Source organism: Numida meleagris, chromosome 14, assembly GCF_002078875.1.
Source record: "Numida meleagris isolate 19003 breed g44 Domestic line chromosome 14, NumMel1.0, whole genome shotgun sequence".
In the NCBI taxonomy this organism is placed as follows: domain Eukaryota; kingdom Metazoa; phylum Chordata; class Aves; order Galliformes; family Numididae; genus Numida; species Numida meleagris.
Genome location: NC_034422.1, coordinates 2,016,166 through 2,034,525, shown reverse-complemented (window position 1 = coordinate 2,034,525; position 18,360 = coordinate 2,016,166). Strand labels below are relative to the sequence as shown.

General features: G+C 45.6%; 1 protein-coding gene across 21 annotated transcripts in view; it reads left to right on the top strand.

Moving 5' to 3' along the window:
* The window catches only part of FBRSL1 (fibrosin like 1), a 431,679-nt gene that overhangs the window by 56,411 nt on the left and 356,908 nt on the right, over window positions 1–18,360 (top strand). The window contains exon 1 of one of the 21 annotated variants that reach the window (XM_021412364.1): window positions 11,218–11,458. The exons of the other annotated variants lie outside the window; for them this stretch is intronic. Coding sequence (XP_021268039.1) covers window positions 11,261–11,458 — 198 coding nt within the window. The 5' untranslated portion in view covers window positions 11,218–11,260. Of the gene's footprint in view, window positions 1–11,217; window positions 11,459–18,360 lie in introns of those variants that run through there. 21 annotated transcript variants of the gene reach the window in all.

The window sequence follows — 18,360 nt, the reverse complement described above, 5'->3', positions numbered from 1 at the left end:
CCATTAGTCATTTTATGACACATTACCTTACCTGAGTGAGTTTTGCTCCCCACTCAGTGTGCTGGGCTGAATTTTTAAACGCGTTTTTGTAGGTTCCCTGAGATTGGAAAGCTTTCATTAAGTTAGTTCCTTTTTGAGCTTCCAGAGCGTGCCTCCGCTCACCCTTCCATCGGCCGGTGCTCTGAGAGCTCTCGGGGCTGAGTGAGCTTCGTCTCTGTTTACACAATTAGTTGGTTCCCAGTGTGAGCAGTGTGTGCAGGTCTGGTGGAGTGCAATTAGAGAGCAATAACAGATCCCCACAAACCATCACAGTAGTGAGAATGACCAAAGGATGGTTATTTCTGCAGAGAGCTCTGCACTGTGGGGGTGGGCAGGACGATCCCAGCGCTTCTCTCACTTGCATGAATGTACAAATCCATTGGCATTGTTGCCTTTATCTTGATGCCATCCACTTCTGCCTTTGATGCTGAGTAAAGCTGCCAGGACTGTGCTGCCTTACAAACCCTAAGTGCAGCTGAAATTTGTCATGAACTTCATGGAGCTGGTTAAGAAAAGGTGGGCTTCCTTTTCTGTGTGTTGAAGCTCTGGAATCCTTTGAGTGTGCGCGTGCAGTTTGTGATTCCTATTAATAACAACTGGTTTATAAAATGTGGTTACTGGATTTGGCAAGCGTATATTGGCAGCAAGGCAACACAATAGTCAGCTGAATGCAAGCAGCAGGCTGCTAATGCACCCCTACAGTATCCTTGTTTGTGCATTCTGAAATTATTATGTTTGGTCTGTACTTGTGTTAAGTGCATCTTGGGTTCAGCCATTAGAAATTTGAAGATCCTGATAGCAAATAAGCGGTCTGCTTTGTAGCTGTATAGGTCAAAACAGAAGTGTTAGAAATATTTTCAGAGAGAGATCTTTGAACTGAAGACTGCAATTACAGATAGCAAACTGGTTCTGAAAGCTGACTGCTCCGGGTAGGGGAGCGCTAAATATATCTCTAATCATAATAGTTGGGTTTTGAGCATTTCCTGTAGTGATCATACATCTGTAACTGCAGATGGAGAAATCTCCATGTAAAGCCTTGAGTGTGTCACGGTGAATGGGGAGGCAATGAAAGGAAGCCTGCTGGTTAAATGAATCATTGCCTTTTTGCCCCACATGGATCTGCAGTCAGTTTTTCTGTTGTTCCACCACCCCAGGCTTCTCCAGATCCCACGCTTCTGGTAGGTGGAACTTCCAGATTGCGTCCCACGGCCCATCTGGGAGCGATCCCGCGTCTCTCTTGGCACGAACCTGCAAAATGTGTCTCCACAAAGTGCAAGCTCAGACCAGTCCGCAAACTGAGGCTGTCAAGTTCAATCTAAAGAAAGAAGATTTTTATTTAGTTTGGTTTTTTTTTTAACAAGTGAACATCAGAAAGGCAAGCCAGTGGCATCATACCGCATTATTGCCGTGTTGTGTTTAAGGTTATAAAGCTTACTGTAAGACTAACACAGACTGGCATCTGTTTTGTTTCATCTTTAGTGTTTGAGAATTACCAAAAGACAAGTTACTTTTGAGACCCAGTCAGATAATGTAAGAGGGAAGGTTAGTCAAGCCCACTCGGCACAGAGCTGCTTCCCCTCCGTGCTGTCTGTGCCGGTGGCTTGGAGGCTGGTAAGGAACTTGCGAGTTGGTTTGGAAGACAATTCTTTTGAACACAGACAGTAATTTCATAATTAGCCCTTAAAATTGCATGGTAGTAAAAGCTCAGGAAACATGAAAGATCACAAACATGAAAGCATCTGGTTTATATTTTAGCTACTCTCGTCCTGATCCCTTTTGCTGTCCTCAAAAAGGGAAGGGAAAAAGATGGTGTGCTTTGAGTTAGCGTAGGGCTGCTTGGAGGAGTAAGGGGAAGATGATTAAAGGCAGCTACTGAGCTGGCCAGGAGCATGGGCTGTGGCAATGCTCTAGTAGAAAGTGGATTATTTTTGCACCGTCAGAAGCATGTGTTTAACTGGCTGAGCTTCCTTATCTTCACTGCTTGTTGGTGTGCAGCTGAGTGCAGGTAAGATCACGCTCAGACACCTGGTGACGCGAGCGATGCTTGTGCAGAGTGCAGAGCCCTGAGTCTCAGAGCATGAGCTCCCCGAGCTCAGGTTGAACTTCCAGCAAACATGCAATCGCTCAAAATTCACAATTAAAAAAAGTAAGATGGAAGGTTTGCTAAAGAGGGACTTAAAATTATTTCCACTGCTGTTCTCCCCTTAAATTTTTCCTTTTTTCCTCTTGGTGAAAGTGTGTTGTTCAAAAAGAGACAGGAAAGGACAATGATGGAGTAAATTATTGCCCCAAATTGCTAAAATTTAATCTTATCCCCTCTTGTTTTCCTCACATAGAAGCAGATAGCTGCTTCAGGACAGTACCGTATTTTTGGCATTCCCGTGGCCTGCGTTGCACGTACGCAGCTAATTTAGACACATACGGAAATTCTTCTCTTCGAACGCGGGCTTTCTAAACCAGCTTAGCTCCTAATTATAAGGCTGCTTAAGCTCAAACCATTTGAAGTGTGTTTAGAGTTGGTCCACAGGAGACTGCGCCTATTCACTGTGTTATTCTAAAATCACACCTTTCTGTGTCAGCAGGTGGAACTGCATGGCTTATAATTATCCCTGCCAAGGCCCCCTGTGTCCAGCCTGGGTGAGCTCTCCAGGCAGGAGCAGCAGGCTCTTTGCTCCTGTCCATTCTGGTACTTCAGAAAAGGCTTCTCGTCACACAGGCACCTCTTCATTTTCAGCATCCCCACTGGTAATTGACTAGACTGAGGAGTCACGGATCAACAAAATGCAGGAAAATCAATTTAGCAGTCTTTTAACTTTGCGTTGTAGAAAGGGAGGATGCAACTGAATGGCTTTCCTTTAGTAGGAGGGGTATTTCTAAAATAGTGATGAAAAACAGTTGCATTAATGCTCAGTGTAAGCAGTGCTTAAGATGCCTGTTGTCTGCCTCGTAGACTTGTTTTTAAATGTCAGTTTGCTTTTTTATAAAATTAGGAGCGAAGCAATGACTAACATCACAGCTTTACCCAGCAGCTTACACATTTGAATATTCCTAGGGCCTTCATTTGAAAAATAAATAAATAAACGAGCTGGGAAACAGTCCTTTCGGGGAATTCATTAGGGAAAGGCTCATGGGATCATGCAATGCGTTGTCTTCCAAATTGTAATTTTCCCATCAAATCCGCGAGGATCTCTTGTTTTTTTTTAATTCCTGCTTTTTTGTTGGTTTTTTTTTTTTTTGCACTTTCTGGGTGTGTCTGTGTGAGACTGAAGCCCAAATCTGCCCAACTCTAAAGGGAAGGACAGGGTCACTTCCTTCCTTCTGTCCTTCAGGAACAGATACTGCTTGCAGAGATCCAGGGCCATTAAGTCCCTGCTCTGGAGTACCAAATGGAGTAGGCAGGCTCTGGCACTGAAAAGCAAAATGCAGACTAGCAATTTTCCTCGGGTCTGTAATTGCACCCACATGGTGGTTATTAATGGGAGAGATGCAAGCGCTGAAAGTGAGGACTGGAAGCTGAACCTCCGGCATGCAGATCCTGCTGGGGCCCGTGGTGCCAGTGATGGGGGCATGTGTTGAGCCTGGCAGAGGTCACCTGCTCGGTCTGGAGCAGTTTCTTTTTGGCTTTGACACAGGCTCAGGTAACTTACAGAATGCATCTGGTGGGTTTTGCCATTTTGCTACAATGCAGGTCCCTCTGTGGGGCTGCAGGAGCACGATGGGGGTAAGCCGAGGTGCTGAGCCTCCTCTGCATTTAGCACCTTGTCCTCAGAGCTGTGATCTTAAGACTTAAATTGGATGATCTTGTCATCATGGTACTTCCCTGCCTCTTGTCACCTTTATGACTATTCTGCTTATGGTAGTATTTTAAAGCTCTGAAACATAACACTTGTGTATTTTCAAGTGATACTTAAACTGTAACTGTAGAAACATGCCTTTTTATGTGGCAGTAGAGCAATACTTGGCTAGTGTCATCTCCAGCCTTAATTTTAATTCTGGCAGAATTACTGTGTCGCACAGTGAAAGAAGCCGCACGCTTTGCATGGAGCTCCGGGACCCAGCGGACTCTGCCCTGTGCTATCTGCGAGCCGGTCTGTGCCGTGGGCTGTTAACCCCTGTGGGCAGGGAGCTGCGGGCACAGAAGGGAATGGGAAAAGAAGAAATAACACACGGGGCCAAGAGTGCCTCTTTGTCTAAGCAAACTTTTGTAGGTTAAAAAAACAAATAAACAAAAACCTCTTCTGGTTGAGCAAGGGGAGAGGATGGTGATGGTAAAGGGAGAAGATGGAGGGCAGAAGTGTGAATACAGCAGCACAGATGTGGCAGTCTGACTGCCCAGGGCGGGCTGGAATTGCTGTGCCTCCTGCCCTGGCAAGGCAGAGCTTTCAGGCATAACTATGGCAGCTAAATGGCTCCGGTTAAGGCTGGTGCCTGCCTCCTGATGGCTGCTGGGATCCTGGCTTGCACATGTGGCAAGGGAAGCAGGTTCTGAGATGGCTTGCAAATGGACACTGTACCCCAGTTTAAAGGGTCGGTGAGTGGAAGAAACTTTTGCTTGAACTGCTGGTATCAGAGGGAGCTTCCTTTGGGGCAGGTATCTGCAGCACGTATTTCCAATCCATATTCCCAACAGTTACCAGAGCCAAGCTGTGATGTTTTTTGGGTTTTTGTTCCCAGAGCCAACCTACCCTCAACTTTCATTAGCAAATAAAAGCACCGCATGACCCACACTCTTGGCTAGCAGTACCCCAGCCATCTTGTAAGCATTTGAAGTAATCGTACAGCTTTCATAGCTTTCCCAAGCAAGCTCGGTAATTTTATGTTTGGAGAGTTTGAGCCAATTGGTCCCACTTCCAAGAGAAACACTGCATGTTCACTCACTTTACCTTTAAACAAAAGAGAGAGGATTCATATGGCTTGTGTTTTATGGTCTCTCCTGTAGTGCTACACCCCCGCCCTCCTGAAATTTCTTTTGCTGTTGAATAGTGGCATTGAACATTTTTCTTCTTGAGTTTCCTTCATAAAATGTAATCACTGAGGTGCTAGTCCCCGTGAAGTGAATTTAACCATGCCCGAAGATGGGCTTGTGTTGTTTGGAGTTACCTTTGGCAGATTCTTTTGAAGTACTCAAAATACAATGATCTGAAAACCAATGCTGTAGAAACTTAGCTGCAATCACGTGGCCTTCATACCCTCAGGAAGGAGTAGGTGCTCCTAGCTGCCTTTTCATCCATCCTGTCGCTGGCTTTAGGGAGAGGCAGAGAGGGACCTCAGAGCTGCTGGGATACTTCACCAGTTTGAAAAGGAAAGGGGGAAGCGAATGGGCTTGAAGAAACCCCTGGGGATATTGGTGAATTAACATCTGGTAAAAATTAAGTATTACTTACTGCACTAATTAAAAAAAAAAAAATGCAAGGTGGCTAGCATCCAGGAAATGGATAATGATAAAGAGTGGATTATGTTTTGCAAACTGTATGGAGGTCTCTCTCCTGCTTTCTCCACTCAGTGCCTTACAAGCCTGTATGTAGCACAAATGGCACCAAGCTACCTACTGCCACATCTTGTGCTTTCCCCTTCCCTATTTTGCAGCTTTTCTCTAACCCGTCAGCCATCTGCTTTTGAAGGTCTTAACCGGTACTATAAAGTGACCAGTGACCATGGCAGATGCATTCAGAAACATGTATTTCATTTAGGTGGCCTTTTAGGAAGCTGATTGTCATAGGAAGAATTTTCAGAGCATTGGTTCTCTGACTGTAAAAGGGCCAAAGATAACTTGAAAAATATGATGCAAGTGGCCATCTGGTCTTAAAATACCTTTTGTAAAAGCACTGCAGCCGCAGCTGATGTCTATTTAGTTCTGGCTTTCATTTTGTGTGTATGAACTTTCCTGATGCTTTCTTTTGTATCCTGGCCAAATTTGTTTCAAATTGTGAGGAATCTGTCTCTATTCTACTGGATTAAGGTAACTATTCTGTTTACAGTGCAGCCAAGGTAATTGTTAAGGAACCAGGAGGTCTGGGTTTCTAAGGAACTTCAAAGTCTTCTCAAAAGCTTAATAAAATAATTTTGGTAAATTGACAGTATTCTCTATGAAAACAAATTAGACAAATCTTCTGTTCGCTGCTGTCAAGTGTCAACACTGGCTTGATTAATGCAAAGTAATGTTGTCTGGCTGATTGTTTGTAGCTGTCCATAAACTCTCCAACTTGAATATGGGGTTGTACATTAATGAGCTAGGGGGCATTTTTCACTCTTGACTATGGTCCAGCTCCAGATTTTGAGTGCTATTCAGAATTTGGAAAGTGAAGGCTAAACGATTTGTTGTGGATGGACTGTCTTTGCAAGGGAGAACACTCTGTTCTTGCAAGTGGTTTTTGGCGAGGGTTGTTCTTTGCCTGGTTTCTCTAGAGATGGTGAGTTGCACTTCGGCACAGGGCTGGTACGCACCAGCATCTTACTCCCACAGCTCCTTGCTGACCCTCCCTCCTGCAAGTATCCCTGCCCCCGTCTTTGCTCATCCAGATCGGTATCTCAAGAAAATGTTACAAGAGTTCTAGTTTCGGTAGAAGTTACTTCCATTGAGGAATAGGTTTGGATGTTCAGTAGCTTGGTCTCTGCTTACAGGATGGACGTTATAGCTCTCATATCAAATGAGAATTCTGCTTCACGTGGGCAATTGCATACACACAGAACAAGCAAGGTTCATTTACAGTAGTTTGTCACTGGCACATCTAAGCTGACTTCTATAAACCTACTTAGGTAATTATTTGAAATAGAACTGAGTACCCCCAAGTGTACAGTGTGCTTGCCAAACACAGCAAAGAGTGTTTTCTCCAAAAATGCATATTTCAGGTGCACTGTGTGTCAGTTCCTTTTTATTTCTAGTCTCTTTCTGATCTTTGACCGATTTAAATAAATTGACCTTTGGGGGTTTTTGAGAGAGAGAGAGGAGTAAAGATGCGACTAAAATGTCATGAAAACCACTGGGTTGACTCTAAGGATCTCTGCACTGTGTTGTCTTGCCTTTTTATCTAAAACTCTCTTCTGATGTGCTTTGATCTTGGAGGATTTTTTTAAAAATGCTTTTTTTTTAATGTGCAAATGGCCACTAAAAAGTTTACAGATTCACAGCATGTGTGTACATAGGACTCTCTTAAGACTGCTTTTGATTTGTGACCGTATCCACAAAAAAATCCCCGAGCCCTTAAGCAAGCTTACTTCTTATGATCATATCTGGCTCTTACACAGTGCGTTTTGTCTCTGTGTCTTCAGGCTTGTTGAGGAGCTGGTTTCATCTTCCTCATTCAGCAGATAAGGGTAGGGAATGGGAACTGGAAGGTAGTTGTTAATGTGTGGGAGTGAGGAGAGAAAAGGAATAATCCTTTTCCAGAAGGCCTGGGGAATGGAGGCACAAATAGCAACTGCATTGCCTGAAAACCCGGTCTTGTACTCTCTAATACTGCCTATGTTTTTTCTTCTGGGTATGCAAACCTACAGCTGAACAGGTATGTGATGACTGATGTTTGGTTTACATAAACATTTATTTTTATTTTGTAAAGGTTTTTAGTTTGTCATGAAGATGTGTTTGTTGTGCCTTAAAATCCAACTTTCCCTTGTGCGATTTTCACCCTCTGGAGGACTTCTGGTATCTCAAAACCAAAGCCTGGTCTTTTGGCTTGGCTCTGGCAGACACTGCAGACTGTAAACAAACAACAAGTCTGTGGAGCTTTTCTATTGACTTTACTGTTGTTTTATTTGGGTTCTGGTGGAACAAGAGCATGGTGCAAGACTGCAGTGAATGCATTGCATGTCGTGCTGGAGGAGAAACTGACGGGCATTACCTTTTTCTGGTTGCACAATTTAGCCTCTGCTTCCTAGTAGCTGGACATTCTCATGTGCTTAAACTAATTTGTTGTAAAATAAGGCTGGCTGACATCAATATTCTAAGGAATCTTAACTGGAAATGGTCATGCAAATTACTTGGCACCTTTCAGTGACCACCAAAGCCATTAGTTTCCTTGGAGAATATTGAGAGGAGCGTTAATTAAATCAACAGGAATGGACAGAGAAGTGAATGGTAGATAAGCAGCTGTTCAGAGAAGAAAAAAAAAATTCAATTGGGCCACATGATTTACGGGGAAGAAGGAGATCCTTTAAATATTTGGTGGCATCCAGTAGTGAGACTCACTTCCCCACCCCAAAAAATATCTTTCCAGCAGTTTCTGGAAAAGAGGCAGAGATGAAGAAAGCACTAATCTTGGTGACCCTTCTCTGCTAATGCCTTCTCCCTGCCCCCTCCTGAGAGCTGGCACAGCTTTCCTGCACCAGCAGGCGCGTCTATCCTGCCATCTGTACTGCATGCAAAGAGACAAAGGTGCCAAATTTCAGCCAGGGTCTGAGAGACTTGTTCTCTTTGGGGTGGGAGACAGAGCAGAGATGCAGCTCCTTCCCACCTTCCCACTCACCTTCCAGCTTGCCTTTCTATGCATGGTGCTGCCTGCTCTCAGGAGTGCGTCTGGGGTCTCAGGGGGAGGGTGGGAGAGGGCTCAAGCCACCACGTGATTAGCATGTGTGTCCTGTAGTTAATTTATGAAGTCGAAGCAGGGAGCACCAGCAGTGGAAGGCAGAGACTTGTGATGCAGTGAGGAGAGGTACAGTCCTGGAAGATTCTTCTTCTGCTCCTCTTCACCCACTGGCGGTTGGCTCTGTTTTTTCCCAATGTACTGTTCAGAGCTGCTATAAATTGCGATCAGATTTGATCTTGCCAAATGCAAGTTAAAATGTCAGAATGTTTCCCATTTCCTTTTTTTGTAACTATGGATTTCTAAGGTACTTTTTTTCCCCAATGTTTTCTCTTCTTTCTACTTCTTCTGTGATTAATAGTGACCTTGTGCTCCCAGACATGAAAAAAATGCAAGCATTATGTTCATAATATGTAAGATCACACAGTTACTTTTTTGCTGGCACGTTCTTACAAGCTCCTGTTCTGCATATTGGAATATTTTCATGCTGGCTTCCAGAATTCATGCACAAGGGCAAGCTAGGTTTTTGTGTTGGACAGGAATCAAAGGATCTGGAAATGCAGCCAGTGACTGTAGAATAAAAGCAATTATCACATGCAACGGTATGTAAATGTGTTTATTAAGGATGCGTATGTCACTTGTTACTATGTATCATAGAGTCTCAGTATCTTTGATTCTGACAATAGCCTTGTGAAATGTAATAGCAATATTTTTCCCATTTTGCAAAGCTGCTTCTTAAATAACTTCCCCTTCAAATTAATTCTCTTGGCCTCCCTTCAGACATGCTGTTATTTTCTTTTCTTACCAGCCATCTAGTGATGTGGTTGACCTTGGTTTTCATATCCTGCAGGCCAGATCAACTACTTCCTGAAAAATATTTGACCAAGGGGAAATGCAAGGCAGGGCAGAGATTTCTGACGCGTTCTGCTTTCTGCACCCAAGCTAGGTCGGAGGAGCTTGTGGAACAGCCTGAGAAGCATCTGCAGCACTCACGGTGATCAGGAAATCCTTTGAAAATCTTTTAGTGCCTGCTGGATATTTCAAAAACTAACACCTGTGCTGTGTCCCCCTCTGCCACAAAAAAAAAACAACAAACAAATCCAACCAACTAAGTGGTGTGTCTGTAGAGCGGGGAGAGGCTTGCTCCCTTGTTACAAAACAAAATGAAACTGATGGCTGGTTAGAGGCACCGAAGTGCTGGGTTGTATTTGTGTGCTCTATAGGAACATTTTCTAAAGAACAGTTTGCTTTTGTTGTCGTGTTTACCTTGAGCTGCATCTGCACAACAGCTGTTCTTTTAAAAATGCATACTTGTCATTAAGTATGCATAATTAAATTTAAGTTCATTGGAAAATTGGTTTGATTTCTTATAATGGCTGCACAGGCCAGTTTTCTTTTTTGTGGGGAAACTTTCTTTAGGAGCGTGCTTACATCAAGTGATGCGGTCCTTAAAAAAAAAAAAACCAGCAGCAAAGCTTTCGGCCTTGAAAAGAGAAGAAACTTTCCCCTGGATAACATGATTTGTTCATGTCAGTCTGATCCAGCCAAGCATCCCATTTAGGTGCTAGTTGAGGTAGGAGCATTTTATGGAGTTTAAATGGAGTATCTGGCTCATGTTTGCTACCGGAGCCTGTGCAGGTTGGTCCCAAACCATTACGGCTGAATGCAAATGTAGACTGGCCTCTGCTGGATTCATCTCCTTTCCTGAAGGTTGGAGAGAGGAGAGCAGTTGAGTGCAAGCCAGGGTTGCTTTGGGAAAAAGGGGAAAGTAAATAAAAGCATGGGCTGCAGCTCAGGATATAAAAATCGCTTCCTTCCTGCTTGCAGCAGCCAGGGACCGGCGTGGTGACCAGGTTTCACCCACTGGTGGCTTTCCCAGCAGCTGTCATAATGTTATTCTTTTCAGCAGCCTTTTTTGTTTTTGTTAAGAAATTATTTCAAACATCTCAGCCCTGATCCTGTGAGGAGGAATTAAAAGCTTTGGCAGCTGGGCTTCATCCACCTCCCTGCCCTCCCCACAAAACACTCCCAGTGGAGCTAAGGCCTCTATCGCTGCGCCCAGTGTTGTGAGGTGTGTGGGGCAGGCAGGGCCGGGGCCATTGGTGTGGAAACGGCAGTGCCCTGAAATGAGGTGGCTGGCTGTATGTATGCATGTACCCAGCGGGTGAGGGAGCCCTTATTGAGAACTGAAGGCTGCTGTCACTGTAGGACGTGCTGCAGGTTGTGGTGGAGGCCGGTGCTGTGACAGGAGGTGCTGGGCGCCATGTTGGTGCTGGGGGGAGGGGAGCCCTGTCCCTTCAACTGCAACGAGGAAAGGGTTAGGAAAGCACCAAAGAGTGGGATGCTGTGTGTTTGTGTGGGGAGGGCAGTGCTGTGACGTGCAGCTGAGCCTGGCCTGGCAGCTGCCCTCACCAACACCAAGCCAAGGCCCCTCAGCCTGAGGAAGCCCATCAGGGAGGAGGCCCGGGACTCTCCTGCTCACCACCTCCCTTGGCAGCAGTGTTGTGCCCCATGGCTGCCTGTCAGGCCCTGCGTGGGTCTCCATCCCTGTCTTGCCTGGACCTGGTGCCGCAGCATGGCCTAAGAGCTTCGCACAGGATTGAAATGCAGCGTTTGTGAGGAAAAGCTAACAGCATTGTATTTGAAAATGCAACTTGGAGTATGGAAGTGTCTGCAGCAGTGGAGGAAGGCCGTGCTGGGAGATGGAAAAGGCTAGAGGGAAGCCAAAGTGGGAGACTAGGCCGAAGGCCCAGGTGGGCAGAGTGCAGCGTGGCTGCTGGAAGCACTGTGATAGAACTGCCGAAAATGCTGAGCAGCTTCAGTGCCTGTTAGAGACAGCAGGGCAGTTTGCCTCGAAGCTTGTGGGGCCCTCTGTGGTGCAGCAGGCCATGCTATTGCAGGTAAGTCAAATGCTCTGCAAAATGAAGCGGGTTTCAAGCCATTGCTGTTGTGCCTGCAGCAAGTGTCTGAGTGCTGCCAGCTGCACACCGAGGGCATTAAGAAACTGTCACTGAAAACAAAAGTACAATAAGGAGGCTCAAGTCAGCTGGTACAAAGTGGGGGCAGGGGGGTGGGTGGAAAGGGATGTGTTGTTTCTGTTGGAATGGTACTGATTTTGTAGCACGTACCGTAAATGGATGCACTTCAGATTCTGCACTCTCTGGAGACCTGTGGTTCTCTTCCTCCACTCATCTTTCTTTTTTTCTCTCCCTCCCCTTCTCTGGTAATTTAACATGAAAGGGTTGTGGCCTGATGTGGTCATGGCTGATTTGTGTATCCCCGCCCAGCCTTTCCTTGGTCAGGAAGGCTTTGGAGCAATGCAGTCATCCATTTTTGGGGCTGTTTGCTCATGGTCTCTGTTTGACTCTATTCCACCAATTTGTGATTCATACTGTCAAAAACCATCCTCTGAGCTTTTGCCTGAAGTCAGGCTGTGATTTTCTCATTTTCAGAGTGATTTGCCTCTTTCCTGATATAATTTAGACAGGGAAATGTAATCAATCAGTCAGCATGGTAATTGCCTGTTTAGCATTGACGACAGCTGAGAGATTGCTTTGCATTTAACAAGTCCTCTTCTGGTGGAGGCAGAGATCAGAGGTCAGCACCTTCTGACTCCAGGGATGCACTCCCTGGGGGAAATGTGGCTCTCTTTTTGGCCAGAGGCAGCTGTGTGGTTTAACTTTTGCTGCCTGCTGTACTGGTGTGGTGTCCTTGAGAAGAATGGCGGTCTTGGGTCTCTGTGGGACCAGAGCTGGCTGCTGGGCTAACCCGTCACAGTAGGAAATATTTATAGGAAAAATCTTAGTGGAATCATGGTCAAATGATCTCTCAGGTTACGCAGAGATTTAAAGGTGCTATTTGCTCATCTTTGGCAAGATAGCACAGGGGATGTCATCCAGAACTTCAGCTGACAGGGAACAAGCTTTGCAAAATCTCTTGAGAATCTCCCTCTGAAGAGGAGATCTGATGTGTTGAAACAAATGGAAAGAACAGCTTGCCTGTAGGACACCTGGAAGTCAAGTAGTAGCATCATATGGTAAGCAGGCTGAGGAGGTGAAACTTTCTAGGTTACAATTACGCTTCTTAATATTATTTTCAAAGTCACTGACTTTACTATGTCAGGTAGCAAGACCCTGGAAAGATTTGCTCAGCCTTCTATTCTTGTCTGTCTGCATAACATCTGGCTATCTGGCAGAGGCTTACAACACTGTCCCAAAGACCTATTTCAAAAAGTGATAATTCAGATAAATGACAGTTCCTGTAGAGAAGCCATTTCAAATCATTGGTCAGTGAGCCACATAGTTCTGCTTCTATAAAACCACTACTTCTGCGAGCTGCAATGCTAGAAACACGTTAAAAATGTGTGGCTTTGTCCCTTCTCCCTCCCCACCCTTTTCCTTTTGGCAGCTGCTACGCGGTGATCCCAGGCAGTTAACTTATGCTGCCGCTGGCAGCGGGAGCTGGTTGGTTGTGCTCAGCAGCCACCAAAACATCATCCATTTTTTCAACAATATGATTTCAGAAGTGCTCCCAACAACAAATAAAGTAATGGAAAGGTCAGTAGGTGACATTAAAATGTAAAATCCAAGAGCACAGAAAAACAAACAAGTTTTAGGACAGAAAACATCGGTGGATGTGAGGACTCCAGCAATCTGAGCTTGAGTCCAGATGCCTGCAGTTGAGTGTGTCCAATTAAACCGGGGGCGTGTCTCATGGGTAAGCAGCTCTCAGTAATACCGGTATGAGCGGTTTTGTGTTTCTCATTCCCACACACGTGATGCGCTGTACCAGTGTAAGGTTTCTAAGATGGCCGAGCTGTGCCACGCTGGTGGAGGTGTCTGGTTCCCCTTCCCCTTGCCAGTTCAGGCAACTGGCTAATCCTTCGGAGGCAGTGAGCTGTTCTGTGAAACCCTGTGTCTGTTGTGCCAGCGCAATGTCTTTTTTTTTTTTTTTTTCTCTTGAGACTTCTTTTTGGCATAAAATGAGGGTGTCGATTCCTTCTGCCATCCTTCATTTCCTGATCTGAATGGATGTTGAAATAGTTGTGCTGCCACAACTTGCAGCAGGGAGCATGCAGTGGCATGAGGCTGGGCATGGAGTGGGCAGTGGAGGGAAAGGGAGAGGGCACGACAGGAACTGCTGTAAGCCACTGGGACTGCCAAACATGCCACATCACCGAAACACAGCTTAAGTGCAACTGAAAGATCTGGTAAATATCCAGCAGGAGAAATATGCCCATCATGAAGTAAATAAAAAAGCAAATAGTGCAGGTTTGGATGTCCAGTCGAAGGGTGTCTGTAGCTTGCTGGAGAATTGCCCCTAAGAATAGAATATTTTTCTGCTTCGTGTTCAGATTTCCAGTGTGATACTTGGTTTCTGAAATGTTTTTAAAGGCAGGCTTTTTTGACTGTTGAATGCCTCAAAAAAACCAAACCAAAACAAAAAACATTTCCGTCAAATCAGTGGTTCTACTCAAATCTTTAACCGCTGAATAGATAGCAGTTGATGATTTTATTGCATCTCTGCATGTTGTTACAGTCATTGTACAGACTTTTTGCTGGGGTATATGTCATTAACTACAGGACAGAAACTGAGGCAAGTTGCAGCTATAGAAATTACGTTAAGACGTTGCATCTCGGTCACGCAAAGAATAGACCCTGTCAGGTTCCTTCTTTGAAGAGCCATTAGAGCCTGAGCTGCGTGAGCAATGGGTCGCCAGGCTTCCTTCCTTCCTTGCTGTGTCCTGGTGTCATGCAGTCAGACACTCCTCACTCCCGCCCACGGCTGGGGCAGCTGGGTGAGCACTGGGCTAAGGGCCCTGCCCACCATCCCCCTTACAGCATGGGGAGGGAGGGCAATTGCTCTTGCGTTTTGCTGCATTAGTTCCTTTCTGTTACAGTGTAAGCTGTTTGGTCTCTGAGCTTTGGAAAAACCCAGCAGTTTCCCACCTCACCTTTATCCGCACAGGTTTCGCTGCTGTGATGCAATTGGCACCATGAATTGGCAGTATGAAGCCACGCGTTGCCAGGAGGCTGGCAGGTATTTTTAGGATAGCCTGCAGGGCAATAAAAAAGGGATACTAGCCCTTTCCCCACTGAAAGGATCAAGGGCTGCAGGCCATGGTGTAGTTGGATGGTGTTCTGCTGTTGTTTTTTATACTCTTGTTGGGTAACTGGTTGCCTTCACCTATTGTTTGTAAAGAAATGCTTAATGCATGGGTGCTCCAATTGCCACAGCTGTCTTTGCGTTTGCCTTTCCCTGTCTCTCCATACTTTTTTCCTCTCGTCTCAAATTAGCGCCACAATTAAAGTGTGAAGCCTGCTGGCAGCTCACTGGTAATTACTGTACAATGAAAGAGGAACATCTGTCAAAGCTGGGACAAGATAACAGCTGTAATTGATTGCCACATCATGGAGCTTGACCACCAGCAGATGGCTGGGGCCAGTTTTTAATAACCGATCACAGCAGTGGTCCCAGGGATTTGGTGCGACTCTTCCGAGGTGACTGTGAATTACACCTGTTCAGAGGCAGCCAGGCAAGGCTCCATCGTGTTGCTCCCTTTATTTGACTTTATTTATTTATTTTGAAGTCTGTGCTCATCTCTGCAGTGGTACCAGTGTGCAGCATGTGCTGCTGTTCCCACCAGGCAGGGTGGAGCGGGGCAGAGCTGGGGCTGCCAGGGTAGGCCTGGGGTCACTAACAGCTGCTGCTCTGCTGCACAGGGAGGGCCTCTGCTCACTGAAGCACTTGTGAAAAAGCACAGAAGTGAGTTCCAATTCACTGCCGGACAGAGGGGTCCCTTCAGAGATGAGCTCTTAAAGAACGAGCAACGGATGGAGCTGCTGACTGCAGAACATGGGGCTCCCGTGTAAGAAGTACATCAGGAGTACTTGCCCTGTGATTGCTTCCCCTGCTCTGAAATTCACAGCTCCTGCTCTCAGCTCCTGTATTGTGTCTCACTGGCAGAGCTGACAGGAAAAGGTCTGCATTTATTACAGCACTGCAATTCATAAAACCTGCAGACTAAGACAAACCGAGGAACTGTCATTGTTTCCACTACAGCACTGGCCCTCTATTTTACTGCATTGTTAGAGCATGTTTGTGGCACATTCTCTCCTGCGCTAGAATCGTTGCTGAAGAGATAGAGAATGAATAATCTGGAGTGAAGGTTGTAACTTTTATTGCACATAATGGTACTTGCTTTGTGGTAGCAATGAGATAAGGGCTGAGGAATCAGATCTGTCCTTGTTCTGCAGTTTTCCTTTTCTAGTCACATACATACAGAAGGTGCATGGAATTTTTGTCTGTCTTTCAACTGCGGGGAGTGTGTGTGTGGCGGCGGGGGTGAATCTTTTGCTATTCTCCACGAGAAAGCAGAATGTCTCCATATAAATGGATTGCACCGAGACGAGTTGCGAGCCCCGAACTGCAGAGAGCCTGAATAGCTGTTGCCATTCGGCTCTCCCGGTGTTCAGTCATAGGGTTAATTGTTAAACAATTAGTGCTGCATTTCAAAGGCAATAAGACAAATGAGCTCAGGTATGCGAGCAGTTTCACCTTGCACGCCACCCTCCTCCCACCCTTGCAGTGACTCAGTTGGACAGATCTTCCTGCGTTATTGTGTAAAACAGCAGCTTGTTTTAAGCGGCGCAATCTGTCATTAATTCAGCTAATAAATCACAGCATAAGAACAAGAGTCTTGCAAGATTAACATCTACAATCAATTGCGAATTACAACATTGGCTTTCATAGGCAAAGCTGATCGTTAAGTCATGGAAAATTTATTACCTTGCAAATCTGCTTATAAAAAGTGTTGACTTGAAGCCTTTATAGATTGTATTTATTATTATCAGATATTCAGGTTTTTTTGATGAGACGTTAAATACCTGCAGTTCTCGTGCTCTGCTTTGTCAGTGGATTACAAAACGCGATGGGCATTTTTCTAGGGTAGACTGAAATTTTTGTGGAGTGATCTCACTGAAGTATGCAGATCCTGTGCATCACAATCCTCTCAGCATGATAATACTTGTGTTAAATGTCAGGTGAGGCCAAAACCACCTCCATGTTAAGTCTTCCAACCAAGTTTCAAACCATTTTTGCTGGCTCAGACTGAAGTGAGGTGCGTTATTTCTCCTTCGGGTCTGCAATGGGAGAATTCTGCTGGAGCTGTAACACAGCCATTGCTAAGGCTTTCACATCCTGTGGCAAGAGGAGAAAGTCTGTGGAAGCTTCCTGCTAAGAGCACCAGGTATCTGTGCAAAATAAAGCACTGCCCAAAGAACAGCGAATTCTGGACCTGTTGTGTTACTTCGGAGCTTTTTTCATCCCACCTGATGAAGTGAGAGGAGGGATTCTGCACCTCAAGTAATTTCTGTTGAAAATAAGCAGAAGGCAACAGATCAGTGTGCATGTTGTCTTTGATTTTGATGTGGAGAACATGTAGCCTTAAACTGAAATGAACATGTAAACTGATACATGAATTCTGAAGATAACTGAGAAAGTTATTGTTGCTCCTTTTTAACTGGACTTTAATAGTTGCAGCATTTAAAAAAGGTCATGCTGGTGTATAGCTATGCTGGTAACTTCATCTGGTCACTTGGCACCCGTTCAGGTATGAAGGAATGGTTTCCTAACTTGTGCACGGGGTGGCTGTCTGGGCTGGAGCACTAGAAAAGTGCGGAAGAGGAAATATCGAAGAGATGCTAAGTGATGTAGTGGTGTCTGTCTTACCTTGATCTAGGAAGACCTCTACATGTTTATTGTAATTATGCCATCCCCTGCCATGTTACCGCCCCACTTTGGAATAACAGAAGAGGTTGATCCAGAAGCGGTCTGTGAGTGAGCAGCAGGGTGTTCGGTTGCAGGACCTGGGGTGCAGCTGCCAGGAGGTGACGTGGCTGCTGTGCCAGCTCAGTGCAGGAGACAGCTGTGAGGAAAGGTTCGGGGAGCGGGCAAACGCTGGAATCAGTCAGTGAAGAAAAGATGAGGTTGTGTAGGCAGGATACAGCACCAGCTGGGACTACCTGAAGCTCAGCTTCAGAAATCAGTTCCCCATTCCTTCACCCCGGTGCCTTGTTGGTGTTAGTGTCCTTTGCATTTATATGCATTCCAGAGTGGTGGAGACAGCGGCAGCCAGCACACTTGACATGGAGAGCCCCTTTGTGCTCCTGAGTCCTGTGTGAGCAGCAGGTCAGCCAGTGAGCGGTCTGAATAAGCAGCCCTTGTGTCTTCATGTGTCTCTCTGATCCCTCGAACAAAACCAGCATACGAAAGGCAGGAAGGCAAAGTGAAGGCCTCTTAAATGTCACCGTAATGTCAGCAGCACTGGGAGTAGAGCAGCCTCCGAAGAGCAGAAAGCTTCGTAATATTTATAGAAACAGAATTTGTTAAAAATACATTTGCCTGTTAGAGTTCAACCTCTTGGAGTCCTCACTCCTTTCAGCTCCGGGAGTGGGTGCGGAGCTGAGAGTCTACGTGTGTTTCAGGCTGGGTTTGAGTTGCTACAGTCAGTCTGGGATCCTAGAAAATGCTAGAAATCCTGTTGTGTATGCCAGGAACTGGTGTGGTCCTTCCACTGAAAAAGCTTAAAGCCTTTTGAAATAAGCTTTTTCTACCTCTCCCCTTGTAAACGTGAAGGAGCTCAGAATCAGGGTATATGCTGAGGCAGCTAGTGGCTTGCTTCCTGTTGTCGAACTAGGCAGCGGCAATAGGTGGGATACAGGGCACCCAGGCCTCTGTCCTGGAAAACCCCGCTTTCCTTTCTCCGTGCCTTGGACTCCAGTACTGACGGCAGAACAATGCC